The sequence below is a fragment of the Elephas maximus genome, chromosome 13 (assembly GCF_024166365.1).
Source record: "Elephas maximus indicus isolate mEleMax1 chromosome 13, mEleMax1 primary haplotype, whole genome shotgun sequence".
Classification (NCBI taxonomy): Eukaryota; Metazoa; Chordata; class Mammalia; order Proboscidea; family Elephantidae; genus Elephas; species Elephas maximus.
In genome coordinates this window covers 92,148,474-92,164,960 of record NC_064831.1, presented here as the reverse complement: position 1 = coordinate 92,164,960, position 16,487 = coordinate 92,148,474, and the positions used below count along the sequence as shown (strand labels likewise).

Here is a 16,487-nt window from a genome sequence, read left to right as displayed (position 1 = left end):
ATACTACTTGGAGCTTTCATGAGGTTGACCTTTTGCATTGTACAGCCTATTGTCAAGTTATTTTTAATAATATGGAATCATATAAGAGGAAGATGCGTACCCATAATATTCACATGTGTTCTGCCAAAAGTGTGAACTGTGGTGTGTTAAACTTCACTTTGCTGTGCCACAGCCAAAATTGTCCCGAGGCTAGGCAGAGTAATTGCAATTTAATACAACAAAGAGTTGTGAAATCCATTATGTGATAGTATTCCATTCTGCCCTTATTTTCAAAACTATATGGTTTAGGTATTCTGAGTGAGTGATGTGCAGTGTTATCTCAGTTTTATGTGTCTGTTTATTTTACAAGCCTAATAGATTCTTTTCCTATCCCTCTAGAATGTTTCAGACATTTAAAGAATGGTTCTGGCTGGAAAGATTCTGGCTGCCTCCAACAATAAAGTGGTCAGATCTTGAAGATCACGATGGACTCGTTTTTGTAAAACCTTCTCATTTATATATGACAATTCCGTTTGCTTTTGGATTGCTGATTATCAGATATTTCTTTGAAAAGTAAGTAGTGTTTGTACGTCCTTCCTCCCCACTCTTCTTCTTTACTCCAATTATAGAATAATAGGATCATAGACTTGGTGAGGCCCTTAAAGAACCTGCTGTCCAGAGGTTGCAACTAATGGACTACATACAGGTTGTTGGGGGGTGGGGGGTGGGGAAATCCCAGAGCTATTTAAGAAGCTCATGAGTTCAGATTCACAGGAAATATTATCTAGAGATGGAACAAGTGAAAATTAGAAACGTGGAAACGAGTACTTTAGCTTTATAGACAAGAAAGTTGAGATCAAGAGAGCTGAAGTATCCAGAGCTCATTAGTGTCAAAGACAGTACAGGACACAGAGATTTGGAAACCGGTTGGGCTCACTTTCCACTATGCCACGGAAACCCTGGTGGTGTAGTGGTTAAGAGCTACAGCTGCTAACCAAAAGATCAGCCGTTGGAATCCACCAGGCATTCCTTGGAAACCATATGAGGCAGTTCTACTCTCTGTCCTATAGGGTCACTATGAGTCAGAATCGACTCTACGGCAACGGGTTTTTTGGTTTCTACTGTACCATGTTGTCTGAGAAAGCATATACATCACTGGAAAAATGGCATCAGGAGAGTCTGTGACTCAGGGATACATTCTCATTTTAGAATGCCCATAAAATAACAAAAATGGCTTGTTAAAGACAGACTGAATATTGCTTTTATCAGTATGGTTTATTTTAAAAGTTTATTTAAGGATTTTATAGAAGCCTTCATTCCAAAATGTAAGGAAATCAAACAAAAAAAAAATCAATTTGCCCTCTCAGAAAAAGTAAACTTCTTATCTTTTGCTTTCCCTTAATTTAATTTAAATAGATACTATTTCCAGCCCTTTTATTAAAATAGCACTAATGTTATCATAACAGGAGATAAATGTTCATCTCTAATCTCTGTAGTTGTTTCTATTTTTAAAGAACTATTATTAGCACATTAATTCTTTTGGAGCAAAAAAGAATATTTGAATGTCAAGAGCTGGAAAAACTTAAGACAAAATATGATAAAGATCATTTTGTCCAAGACTAACTGTAATGCAGATCATATGTTTATAACCATTTTCAGGGTCTTTATCTCAAGAGTTAGTTTCAACAATTCTGTTTCATGGACTCTGCAAAAGATTTTTTTGTACAAATAACAATTTCACTTGGGCCAACGATGTGCTCTTGGTGTTGGGAGGAAGAGAAAGCCTCTGGATACGTCTAAGCTCTGGCTGAGAACGTTTAAAAACGTTCTTCCTTTTGGACAGTTGATTCTGTTTTTTGCTCACACGTTTGGATTTGTCGAAGAATGCAGAAGTAAATAGACTTTCACCACTACACCTTCAAATTAGCAAATTAGTCTTCAGTTTCCTGAAATGTTTGTTTACTTTCCCTACAATTTGTCTGGTGACCTTTAAATTTGGCACCCAGGCCCCTTACTTATTCACAGGGCAGACTTCCTGCTTTTCCCTGCTGCCCAGGAGGGACAGCTCCTTTTTTCACAGTTTGGTCAGCACAGTGAACCAGAACATTCGTTTGGTTGCCAAGCAGCACAGCTGTGGAGGACCAACTTGTTATGACTTGATCTTGGCTTCTCCAAAAACAGCCAGGAAGGAATCCAATCCTCTTTTACTTCCTCAGATTATTCTTGCTTCTTCTCAAAAGATTAAGTATTATCTGTATCTTCTTTCCTAGCTTCTTATAACCTTAATTCCCATTAACTCACCCTCAGCTTTTTCTATTCTTTGGCTACAAAATGCTGTGTTGCTTCACTAATCTAATATTCCTTTTAATGCAATGAAAGAAAGGAAAATTTCACATGGGAGAAAGATCATAATTTTTGAAGTATGAAGTGTGTGTTTTTCCAAGGTTTCTCTATCATTTGTACTAGATTAAACCACTGGTATCCTAAATAAAATGTTAGCCATGCCTTGCATCTGAATAGAAATGTCTCGTTTAGGAGGTATATAAAACCACAAGTGCGGTGCTACTGTGTCTGCAGGTGAGAAAAGGAGAGGTGAGCAACCTAGCCAAGGTCACACAGTTTGTTTGTAAGGGGTAGATCTGGGCTGGAACCCGTGTTGGTTGTCAAGTTTTTCCCCAGTATACCAGTACATCTTGGACTTTCATAGTGAAGTCCTGATGTCAGAAGAGAGTGAATGAATATCTCTTGAGGACATAGTTTAAAGGGATGATCACAGCTGTGAAATTTTCTGAATTATCTTAAAAATTCATTTAAATTTGATACTTTACTGATACTTATGTTTCTTAAAAAATCATTAGAGTGTTTTCCTTAAAATCGTCAAGTAAAATTGATACTCTAAAGCCCTATGCCAGGCTCAGCTTGTGGTTCCATGTCCCTTTGTACATGGTCCGTGCCCCTGTGCTGGAGCACCCTGTTTGGGAAGTAAAGCCCCTACACTGTGTTTCTGCACAGCCTAAGATATATTTATCATGAGAGAGCTTCGTTCTTTTGTCCTAGACTGTTGTTAGGAACAGTTTTTCACTATACCGAGCGACTAGGAGTTGCAATTTGGCTGGCCCATTTTTGTCATTTAGTATTTAGTACTTTTTTTACTAGGCAGGAGATATTTAAGGCCAGGAAGTAGTATCCCTTCCTAGAGAACCGAAAGGACAGAGACAAAACTGATAAGGAATGAAGAAGAAGATTTGAAAGTGACTGACAGCTGGCATTGTATTTCAGATTACCTTTATAAGTTTTAGTTTGTGACATGTTTTTGTGACCAGTTGGTATTGAGTCAATTCCAACTCCTGGCCTCCCCATGTGTGTCAGAATAGAACTGTGTTCCGTACGGTTTTCAGTGGCTGATTTTTTCAGAAGTAGATCACAAGTCTTTCTTCCCGGGTGCCTTTGGGTGACCTTGAACCTCTAAACTTTGGGTTAGCAGCCGAGCATGTTAATTGTTTGCACCACCCAGGGACTCCTTGGTCCCGAATAGCAGTTTCTACTTAGCTCATCCAGACTCTTCTATGCATTCTTTTGTATGTCTGAAGCGTGACTTAAAGGGAGTCTAAACTACTCAAATTTAAACACTTATGGAATAAACACATTATCTTACAGTGAATTATGGTCCTAGAAGAGCTCAATGCAGGGTAGAGGTGGTAAAATCAGAAGATGACCTTCTTACTTTTGCTTAATCGTACTAGGAATAGATTTCCCACTCTACCTCTTCCACCCACCAACAGAAGGTCTTGGTGAGATAATATTTCCATCATTCTTTAAAGTAGAGTTGGTGGACTTACTAATCCGTAGAAATTTAGAGAAGTGGCTAGATGGTGCAAATGGTTAAGTGCTTGACTACTAGCTGAAAGGTTGGCAGTTCAAAACCACCTAGAGGGACCTCAGAAGACAGGCCTGGTGATGTGCTTCCAAAAGATTACAGCCTTGAAAACTCTATGGAGCAGTTCTACTCTGCACATGTGGGGTCGCCATGAGCCTGAATAGACTTGATGGCAACTAACAACAACAAGCGATTTAGAGGAGCTGGAAAAGGATTGCTGCTGCCCTAAACCAAAATAATCTCAAAACGGGCACATTAGATGTAAGGGTTACATGAGACCTGAGTTGCTCCAGATATTTTGTTCTTACACATAAAACCCTCTGATTAAACTCTGCTCACAGAGCCTCTGAACCTTTCAGAACTGGTAATCACTCTTATGTCACTAAACTGTTGTTTCTATTTTAAAACTGTAACTTAAGCTTTGCATGCTTGGCATCTGCCTCAGGCTGCTTTCCTTTCATTCTATAAAAGAATACTGGGGGAAGAAAGGGGGACATGGGATTGCTAGGCTTTGGCTCTCAGGTAACTGATGCAGTGCTGGATGGAAGGGGGCTGTCTGGATGGGGCCTTCTGAAGGCACAGTTCTGCAGTAGAAGCGTGCCTCAAGAGGCTCATTCTCCTGGTAATTAACCTAACTTTGGATCATTTATGTGGGAGCAGAAATTGACTCATTCTTTTTTCTTCCTGTCAGACTTTTTTTTTTTTTTCTATTCCATATCAATAAAATGAAAGTTTAGGCAAGTTTATCTCTAAGGTCCCTTCTAAAACTAAGACTTATGATTTTTCTTTTTTAGCTCTTTATCAAATATTTATTATGCCTCTTCATTCCCTCCTTTTTCAAAATAGATTTTTAATTAGATACCTGCTAATATTTATTTATACTTTTAATAGATAAGGTGATTGATTTTCTAAATATATCTGAAAAAGAAGGATAGAGCTGAAATAAAAACCATTTATACATGTCCTCTGTTCTATTAAGAATGCTATTTCTACAGAACATGTAGAAAGAAGATCAACAAGGAAACAGAGGACTGGAATGATGCTATAAACCAAGTAGACTTAACAGACATATTTAGGACATTTCAGCCCACCGCACCCCCCCCAAAAAAAACCACACTATATATTCTACTTCAGTGCACAGGGATCATTCTCCAGGATAGACCACATGTTAGGTCACAAAGCAAGTCTTGGTAAATTTAAAAATATTGAGGTCATGCAAAGTATTTTCTCTGACACACAAGAGTGAAGCTAGCAATCAATAACAGGAAAAAAAACCTGGAAAATACACAAACGTGTGAAGATTAAACAACACACTACTAAACTACTAATGGCTTAAGAAAAAATCAAAAGAGAAATCATGAATTTCCTAGAGCCAAATAAAAATCAAAGTACAGTTTTGCAAAACTTGTGGAATGCAGCAAGGGCAGTACTCGGAGGGAAACTTTTGGAAATAAATGCCTACACGAAGAAAGACAAAATAGGTCAAATTAACAGCCTAACTTGACAATTCCAGGAACTAGAAAGAGAAGCTCTAACTAAGCTTAACCATACCAGGAGAAAGGAAATAACAAAGATCAGAGCAGAAGTAAATAAAATCAAAACAGAAAAACAATAGAATCAATAAAACCAGAAGTTGATTATTTGAAAAGATCAATAAGATTGACAAACCTTTAGCTAGACTGACAAATAAAATAAGAGAAAACATACAAATAATCAAAATAAAAAATAAAATAAGGGACATTACAATTGATTTGATAGAAATAAAGAGAATTATGACAGAATGTTATGAACAACTGTACGGCAACAAACTGGATAACTTAGATGAAATGGACAAATTATTAGAAGCACACAAGCTACCTAAGCTGACTCAAGAGGAAATAGAAAGTCTCAAATCAAAAACCTCCCAACAACAACAATAACAAAAAATTCCTGGACTAGATCCTTCACCGAGGAATTCTACCAAATATTTAGAGAAGAACTGACACTGATACTGTTTAAATTCTTCCAAAAGATAAAGAAGAAAGGAATACTCCCTAATTCATTCCATGAAACAAACATAACCCTGATACCCAAACCAGACAAAGACACCAAAAGAAAAGAAAATTATAGGCAAAAATCTCTTATGAATATATGTGCAAAAGTCCTCTACAAAATACTAGCAAACAGAATCCAACAGCATATTAAGAGCTATACAACAGGACTAAGTGAGATTTATTCCAGGAGTGCAAGTAAGGTTCAACATTAGAAAATCAATCAACATAATATACTGCATCAATAGAACAAAGGAAAGAACCACATGATCATCTCTGTGGATGCAGCAATTGGTAAAATCCAACACTGTTTCTTGATGAAAACTCTAAAGAAGATTGGAATAGAAGGGAAATGCCTCAATATAATTCAGGGCATATGTGAAAAGCCAACAATGAACATTATACTTAATGGAGAAAGACTGAGAAGTTTTCCCTTGAAATCAGGAACAAGAGTGCCCACTCTTGCCACTTCTATTCAGTATTGTATAAGAAGTTGTAGCCAGAGCAATAAGACAAGAAAAAGCAATAAAAGGTATCCAGATTGGAAAAGAATAAATTAAATTATCTTCATTGGCAATGATATAATCCTATATAGAGAAAATCCCAAAGAGTCCACAAGAAAACTTCTAGATCTAATAGAGGGATTTATTAAAGTTACAGGGTACAAGGTCAATAAATAAAAATCAACTGGATATCTATACACCAGCAATGAGAAACCTGAAAGAGAAGCAATCCCATTTACAATAGCATCTAAGAGAATAAAACACACACACAAAAAAACAAAAACCTGTTGCCGTCAAGTTTATTCCAACTCATAGTGACCCTATAGGACAGAGTAGAACTGCCCCATAGGGATTCCAAGGCTGTAAGTAGGCTGCCACATCTTTCTCCCACAAAGCAGCTGGTGGGTTCGAACCACTGACCTTTTAGTTAGCAGCCGAGTGCTTAACCACAGTGCCACCAGGGCTCCTTAGAGAAAAAATACCTAGAAATAAATCTAACAAAGAAGAAGGATCGGTAGTTAGAAAATTTGGCCTTGGTGATAGAAATGATGCTGAAGATCGCATGATAGAATTTTGCAAGACCAACGACTTAGTAACTGCAAATACCTTTTTTCAACAACATAACTGTAACTGTACAAGTGGATCTTGCCAGATGGAATACACAGAAATCAAATCAACTGCATCTGTGGAAAGAGATGACAGAGAAACTCAATATCATCAGTCAGAACAAGGCCAACAGCCAACTGCGGAACAGACCATCAATTGCTCATATGCAAGTTCAAGCTGAAGAATATTAGAACAATCCCACCAGAGCTAAAGTACAACCTTGAGTATATTAGACCTGAATTTAGAAACCATCTCAAGAATAGATTTGATGCATTGAACACTAATGACCAGACAAGTTGTGGGATGACATCAAGGATATCATACATGAAGAAAGCAAAAGGTCATTAAAAAGACAAGAAAGAAAGAAAAAACCAACATGAACGTCAGAAGAGACTCTAAAAACTTGCTGTTGAACATAGAGTAGCCAAAGTGAGCAGAAGAAATGATGAAGTGAAAGAGCTGAACAGAAGGTTTCAAAGGGTGGCTCGAGAAGACAAGTAAAGTATTACAATGAAATGTACAAAGACCTGGAGTTAGACAACCAAAAGGGAAGAATATGCTTGGCATTTCACAAGCTGAAAGAACTGAAAAAAATATTAAAGCCTTGAGTTGCAATTTTGAAGGATTCTATGGGCAAAATATTAGATGATGCAGGAAGCATCAAAAGAAGAGGGAGGGAATACACAGAGCCACTGTGCCAAAAAGAATTAGCCAATGTTCAACCATTTCAGGAGGTAGCATATGATCAAGAACTAATGGTATTGAAGGAAAGAGTTCAAGCTGCACTGAAGGCATTGGCGAAAAACAAGCCTCCAGGAATTGGTGGAATACCAGTTGAGATGTTTCAGCAAACAGATGCAGTCCTACAGGTGCTTACTCATCTGATCCAAGAAATTTGGAAGACGCTTACCTGGCCAGCTGACTGAAAGAGAACCATATTTGTGCCCATTCCAAAGAAAGGTGAGCCAACAGAATGCAGAAATTATTGAACAATATCACTAATATCACATCCAAGTGAAATTTTGCTGAAGACATCTTAAAAATGGTTGCAGCAGTACATCAACAGGGCACTGCCAGAAATTCGAGCTGCATTCAGAAGAGGGCGTGAAACCAGGGATATCATTGCTGATGTCAGATGGATCTTGGCTAAAAGCAAAGAATACCAGAAAGATGTTTACCTGTGTTTTATTGACTATGCAAAGGCATTCGACTGTGTGGATCATAACAAATTATGGATAACATTGTGAATGATGGGAATTCCAGAACACTTAATTGTGCTCTTGCAAAACCTGTACATAGACCAAGAGGTAGTAGTTCAAACAGGGTAAATAATCCGAGAAGCTGGACTATGTGAAGAACAGGGCATCAAGATTGGAGGAAGACTCATTAACAACCGGCAACTTGCAGGTGACACAGTCGTGCTTGCTGAAAGCAAGGAGGATGTCATGGATTGAATCATGTCCCTCCAAAAATGTGTGTATTAGTTGGGCTGGGCCATGATTCCTGGTCTTTTTGTGATTTTCCTGTATGTTGTAAGTCCTGCCTCTATGACGTTAGTGAGGGAAGATGGACAGCAGTTGTGTTAGTGAAGCAGGACTCAACCTACGAGATTGGATTGTGTCATGAGGCAATCTCTTGAGATATAAAAGAGAGAAGGAAGCAGAGAGCAGGGGGACCTCATACCACCAAGAAAGCATTGCCAGGAGCAGAGCGCGTCCTTTGGACCCAGGGTCCCTGCACAGAGAAGCTCCTAATGTGGGGAAAGATTGATGAGAAGGCCGACAGTACTGCTTATAGCAGCAGTAGATAACTAAGACAGAAGACTTGAAGCACTTACTGGTTGTCTTAGTCATCTAGTGCTCCATGGGTTGGCTCCAGCGCCATGTCGTGCTGGTCTCCTGGTTCTGCTGCTGCTGCTTCTCTATCCATTCACAGTTTCAAAACTGCTTCCACTGTTAGAGCAGCACTCCACTCTTGGTACCAAATTCTGTCTTAGTTATCTAGTGCTGCTGTAACAGAAATACCACAAGTGGATGGCTTTAACAAAGAGAAGTTTATTTCTTCACAGTAAAGTATGCTAAAAGTCCAAATTCAGGGTGTCAGCTCCAGGGGAAGGCTTTCACTCTCTGTCGGCCTTCTCACCAATTTTCCTCCAGACTGGGAGTTTCTCTGCACGGGGACCCCAAGTCCAAAGATGTGCTCTGCTCCAGGCACTGCCTTCTTAGTGGTATAAAGTCTCTCTATCCCTCTGCTCTTTTCTCTCTTTTATATCTCAAAAGATATTGGCTTAAGACACTACCTAATCTTGTAGACCTTATGACTATAAGTGCCCTTAATCCATCATATTACATCAGAGTGATAGGATTTACAACACATATTTTTTTGTGTGTGTTAGGGAAATCACATCAGAAGATAAAATGGTAGATAATCATATAAGGGAATCATGACCTAGCCAAGTTGACAGATATTTTTTGGGGACACAATTCAATCCATGACACTGATGAAGATCAAAGACTCCAGTATGGATTACACTTTCACATAAAGGAAACAAAAATCCTCACAACTGGACCAATCAATAAGCAGCATTATGATAAACTGAGAAAATACTGAAGTTGTCAAGGATTTCGTATTACTTGGATCCACTATCCACACCATGGAATCAGCAGTCAAGAAATCAATGACAGATTGGAACTGTTATGCACTGCTGGTGGGGATGCAAAATGGTACAACCATTTTGGAGACCAATGTGGCGCTTCCTTAAAAAGCTAGAAATAGAAATACCATACGATCCAGCAATCCCACTCCTAGGAATCTATCCTGGAGAAATAAGAGCCATCACACAAATAGACATATGCACACATATGTTTGTTGCAGCATTATTCACAATAGCAAAAAGATGGAAACAACCTGTGTGTCATCAACAGATGAATGGGTAAACAAACTATGGTGCATACACACAATGGAATACTACCCAAGGATAAAGAACAGTGATGAATCCGCAAAGCATCTCACAACATGGATGAATCTGGAGGGCATTATGCTGAGTGAAATAAGTCAATCACAAAAGGACAAATACCGTATGAGACCACTATTATAAAAACACATGAAAATGTTTCCACAGAGAAAGAAACAATCTTTGATGGTTACAAGGGAGGGGAAGGGTGGGGAGGGAAAAACACTAACTAGATAGCAGGTAAGTGGTAACTTTGGTGAAGGATAAGACAGTACACAATACTGGGGAAGTCAGCACACCTTGACCAGGGCAAAGTAATAGAAGCTTCAGAGACACGTCCAGACTCCCTGAGAGACTGAACTACTGGGCTGAGGGCTGGAGATCATGGTCTTGGGGGACATCTAGCTCAACTGGCATAACATAGTGTGTAAAGAAAATGTTCTACATCTGACTGTGGAAAGTAACATCTGGGGTCTTAAAATCCTGTGAGCAGCCCTCTAAGGTACACCTCCTGGTCCCATCCTGGCTGGAGCAAAGGAGAATGAAGAAAACCAAAGACATGAGAGAAAGATTAATCCAAAGGACTAAGGGACTACAGCTACCACAACCCCCACCAGACTGAGCCCAGAATAACTAGATGGTACCTGATTACCAGAAATAAATCCAGACATCTGTGGTCAACTGATTTTTGACAAGGGTGCTTAGTCCACTCAATAGGGGAAAGAAGGGTCTCTTCAATAAAAGGTGCTGGGAAAATTGTATTTCCACATGCAGAAAAACGAAACAGGATTCAGGCTTCACACTATACACAAAAACAAGGTCAAAATGGCTTAAGGACCTAAATGTGCAAGCTAAAACCATAAAATTCTTTGAAGAACAAGCAGGGGCAAAGCTGTCAGGCCTAGCTTTTAACAATGAATTATCTAATATAATAACAAAAGCACAAACAGTAAAAGACAAAATTAAATGGGCTTCATAAAAATTAAAAACTTTTGTTCATCAAAAGACTATCAAAAAATGTAAAGCTAAGTTACTGGATAGGAGAATATCTTTGGAAACCATGTATCTGACAAGAACAAAAATAACCAAAATATATATGAATCTTCGACAACTTAACAATAAAAAGGCAAATATAACCGAATCATAAAATGGGTAATGGGTAAAGGAGTTGAATAGACACTTCACCGAAGAGGAAGATGACTATCAAACCCATGAAAAGATGCTCAACATTATTAGCCAGCAGAGAGATGTAAATCAAAACCAAAATGAGGTACCATTTCACTCCCACTAGGATGGCTTGGAGCCCTGGTGGCATTGTAGTTAAGAGCCTGGCTGCTAACCAAAAGGTCAGCAGTTCAAATCCACCACCTGCTCCTTGGAAACCCTGTGGAACAGTTCTACTTTGTTCTATAGGGTTGCTATGAGTCAGAATTGACAGAATTGGGTTTGGTTTTGGTTTAGGATGGCTAAGATAAACAAACAAACCACAAAAACTGAAAACAACAAATGTTGGTGAGAATGTGGGGAAAAAAGCTTTTGCCCATTGCTGGTGGGAATGCAAAATGGTATAGCCATTGCGGGAAACAGTATGGCAGTTCTTCAAAAACTAAAAATAGAACTACCATGTTACCCAGAAATTCCACTTTTTAAGTATATACCCAAAAGACTTGAAAGCAGAGACTCAAACAGACACTTGTACACTGATGTGCATTGCAGCACCATTCTCAATAGCCAAAAGGTGGAAACAACCTAAATGGCCATCAACATATTAATGGATAAACAAGATGTGGTACGTGCATACAATGGAATAGTACTCAGCCAGTAGGAGAAATGAAGTCTTGATAATGCTACAAGATAGAGGGAACTGGAAGACATTATGCTGAATGAAATAAGCCAATCACGAAAGGACAAATACTGTATGACCTCACTTATATAAAAAGTCAAGAAAAGACAAATATATAGAGAACAAAGTTTCTTAGTGGTTACCAGGGGCATGAGGGAGGGGAAAAGGGGGATTAACGGAGATGGAAATATCTTGTTAATTAAGGGTAGGGTTGCACAGCCAATTATTATAATTGCTTTCAGTAAGTTGTACACCAAAAGTAGAACTGGCAAAAGTTGTGTGATAGACGTATTTACAACAATGACATAAAAAAGGGAAAGAAAGAAAGAAAGAGTAGCTGCTGAGGCTTATTATGTACAACCAAAAACCTGCTGGGTTTTGGTTTCCTGGTTTAGAAATTTAAGGTCATGGTTTCATGGGACATCACAGTTAATTGGTCTAGTAACATGTGCTTTTGATCTACCTTCTAGTTCGATGTGTAGTGCCTGGGGTCTTAAAAACTTGCAAGTGGCCATCCAAGGTACAGCAATTTGTTCCTATTTTCCTGGAACAATAGACGAAGGAGAGTCGGGAATAGGAGGAGGACGCGCATTGTGTGCCTAACTGCCTCCACGAACAACTGCCTCTTTGTCATGAGAGCAGAACTGGATGGTGCCTGGCTACCATTACTGATCACTTTGATGAAAGATTTCATAAAAGAATCCTGATCAAAAGGGGGGAAATATAGAACAGAATTGCAAATTCTTGTTGACTCTAGGCTTCTTGGATAATGAAGGTTGGATGAACCCCTGGAATTATTGCCCTGAAATAATCTTTAAACCTTAAAGCAAAAATATTCCTTTAAGTCTTAAAACCAAACAATAGTTTAGCTTAACTAGTAAAAAATGCCTGCCTGGCACTTTATGTTCTTTTAAGAACTATCTATATGGGATCAAATTGACAACAGCAACTCAAAAAATTAGATAGGAACCTTAGGGGGCAGTGAATTTATGTTAATGGGGAAGAACAACTCAAAAAAGAAGGTAAGAATGGTTAAACAACTTGAAGAATCTAATCAATGTCACTAAATGGTACAGGTAGAAACTTGAATTGGTGTATGTTTTGCTGTGTATATTCTTAACAACAACAACAAAATAAATTATGTATATGTGTATATATATATACACTTGTACACTGATGTGCACAAGTGTATATATATATACATAGTGTGTATATATATATATATACACACTACCAAACCCACTGCTGTGGAGAGTAGAATATACATATATATGTGAATGCTATTTCTGTCCTTGAACCCTGCGCGTGCTCACAAAGAGAACCATACTTTTTTTTCTGTTTAAATTAATGATTTTAATATAGATTTGTTCCTCATATCAGCAAGTATGTGACGGGTATGTATGTGCTGATCCATATATGTTCACTTATTCAGATTCTTACCTCTCACGTGAATCTCTAGAGAGGAAGGCCGTACTTCAGCTGGCTTTGAGATTAGTTGTATTCCCTTACTGCATAAATCTTCTTTGACTCATTCTGCTTTGCTTTCTTATTTTTCCTCACTTCTTTATTTCTAACATTTGAGGAGATAGCATTGAGTGAATTATTACTGAGAACACTACCATATTAAACTATTTTGTATTCGTGCAATTGTACTAGTAAAAACAATGGATGTTTTCTCCAGTAAAATTTTTCAACTAGTATGTTGGATAAATGAAACTAATCATTTATTGAAAACCCTGTCAAATACATATTTTTAAGACTTGGTTTCATTTTAAAGATAGTTTTTGCTTGTTTGGAACTCTTATGGAAAGGGAGAATTAATCATAATCTTCAAATCACAGCACACTGTCTTTGGTCTAAGACCTCTTTTGATTGACTTATCTGAATTAATTTTTTATTGATTTTTGCCACCATTCCCTACTTCCACTCCCCTCCATGCTGTGCTTTAATATATTGGATGGCCTTTTTAAAATAAAAATTTTTTAGCTTTTTAATTTTGTGGTAAGATATATGTAACAAAGGAATTGCCATTTTAACTATTTTTTAAGTATAATTCAGTGACACTAATTACATTCATCATGTCATGCAACCATCACCACTATCCACTTCCAAAATTTTTAATCACGCCAAACAGAGACTCAGTACCTCATAAGGGGTAATCCCCATTACTCCCTCCCCCTAGCCCCTGGTAACCACTGTAAACTTTTGTCTCTATGCATTTGTATTTGATGGCGTTTTATTTGTATGATCCAGTAAAACATGTACTTTATGTGCATGTATTGTTGGTTGACATAAGTGGTATGGTGCTAAGACCTCATTCAATTTTTTTTTTTAATAATTCAGGACTTGATAATCTATCCATATTATTCTCTGTACATCTGGTGCATAATTAGTTTGTTTTTATATGTCTCTGAAATGTATGGGCCATTTCCAGAGGAACTTTGTCCATGTGGAAGTTGGATTGACTTCTACATTTTACTATATTATTTTATGAAAAAAATTACTTAACTCCCATGGATATAGAAAATTTAATTGAAGGACTAAATGATTGTTCATAACTATAGTTTCCAGCATTTAATTAAACACAGAAACTCTTCGTAGTGAGTATTAGAATTGGCTGACTTGGTAGTAGATAAAGCTCTTGTCAGAACTGAAGGAGGAATAGGGACATGTCATTCTTTAAAAAAAAACTTTGTTTAGTTATGATTTACATATAGTAAAGCTTGCCCAAAATTTGATGAGTTGTGGCAAATGTTTACAGTCATGTAACCATCACCACAATTATGATATAAAAGCTTTCCATCAGCTGAAAAGTTCCTTCATATCCCTTTGTAATTAATCCCTTCTCTACCCCCTAGCTCCTGGCAATCAGTGGTATGTTTTATGACATTATAATTTTGCTTTTCTAGAATTTCTTATCTATGGAATCATATAATTGCTAGTCTTTTGTGTCTAAATTCTTTCACTTAGCATAATGCTTTTGGGATTTTATTCATATTGTTATGGGTGTTGGTGGTTTGTTCCTTGTTATTGCTGAGTAGCCTTCCAGTGTATGGATACACTACAATTTGTTTATCCTTTAACAGTTGATAGACATTTGAGTTGTATAGAGTTTTTGGTTATTACGAATAAAACCACTATGAACATCTGAGTGCAAGAATTTGTGCAGGCATATACTTTCATGTCTCTTGGTGTACCTAGATTTTTTGTTCTTCAAAAGACATTGTTAATGTATATCCATACAATGGAATAGTATTCATCCATAAAAAGAAATGAACTAAGGATACATGCTGTGACACGGATGAACCTCAGAAACAGTATGGTCAGTGAGAGAAGCCGGACACAAAAGAAAACATACTGTGTGATTCCATTTATATGAAATATTCAGAAAAGGCTAAGCTATGAAGACAGAAAGTAGATTACTGGTTGCCTGGGGCAGGGGCAGGAGGGAATGGAGATTAAGAAAGTATTCATAAGGGACCATATTTCCGTGATGAAAATGTTCTAAAACTGAGTCATGGTTATGGTTGTACAACTTGGTAAATTTACTAAAAAAATCACTGAGCTGTACACTTGAAATGAGTGAATCATATAATATGCAAAAATGCCTTAATAAAGTTATTTTTTATTGAAAAACATTGTTAATAAAATGAAAAGACAATGATATAGTTGCAAAACATATATCTGATGAAGAACTTCAATTCAGAAATATAAACAACTCATACAACTCAGTAATGAATAGATATGTAACTCAGTAAAAAATGGGCAAAACATTTGAGCAGACACTCCACCAAGGAAGATATATAAATATTAAATAAGCACATGAAAAGATGTTCAACATCATTAGTCACTAGGAAAATGCAAATTAAAACCACTGTACGTGAGATGTCAGGAAAGATGTCAGAGAAAGGACCACCAAAAAGTCTCTTCTCCATGAAAAAACAATGAGAAAACTGGCAAAAATAGTCAGCATCAACTTTTTCAAAACTCTAGGAATTAATCATAGGCTTGCAACAATCTGGGGAGTGCTGTTAATGAAAAATGGTTAAATCTTGGAAAAAACAGTAAACTTTATGGCATTTTAACTTTGCCTATTCTCATCCTACCTTCTCCAGCCTCATGGTAGCCTTGAAAACCAACACCCTGTAATTACAGTGAAAACCAGCAGCCTGGCAGCCCCTGGAAGGGGCAGAAGAGAGTTGGAGCAACTTCAAACCCTGATTGCCAGATCATTATTATTTGACTTGTCTGTTGGTTTCTGGAAGACCGTACTCACAAGGCTATCTTTATGTGACCTGACTTGGAACTTGCCCAGTGAGAAAACCCTTTTTTCCTGGGAGCGTTTATCTAAAACAATTAGAGGCAATTGGCTAACTTCAGAACTGCCTGAGGCAGTGGATAACAATCGGGGCGAACAATAGGCTGACCAAAAAACTTCAAATGAAAAGTGAGGAAATGAGGTGTCCATAGGGGTTTTTTGAGAAGCTCTAGCATATTCCTTTAAATCTAGAAGGCCAGGTGAATGTGCAGAGCTATAAGCATGATGCTGAAAGACCTGAAAAGGCCCAATACTTTTACCTCTGGCTGATCTTTAGGCTCTGCACAGGCTGCAAGAGGAGGCTAAGGCAGGGTTGTCAACTGCCTGGCCGAGTTTTAAGGTGTACCTCAGTATGCACACAGAGCCCTTTAGCAAAGA

At 37.7% G+C, this 16,487-nt stretch overlaps 1 protein-coding gene across 1 annotated transcript in view; it reads left to right on the top strand.

The window, feature by feature from the left end:
* The first annotated feature begins 379 nt into the window (after positions 1-379).
* CERS3 (ceramide synthase 3) overlaps positions 380-16,487 on the top strand; it is a 101,317-nt gene continuing 85,209 nt past the window's right edge. Inside the window, exon 1 of the mRNA XM_049905704.1 lies at positions 380-552. Within this exon, the coding sequence (XP_049761661.1) occupies positions 380-552 (173 nt within the window). The remainder of the gene's footprint in view (positions 553-16,487) is intronic.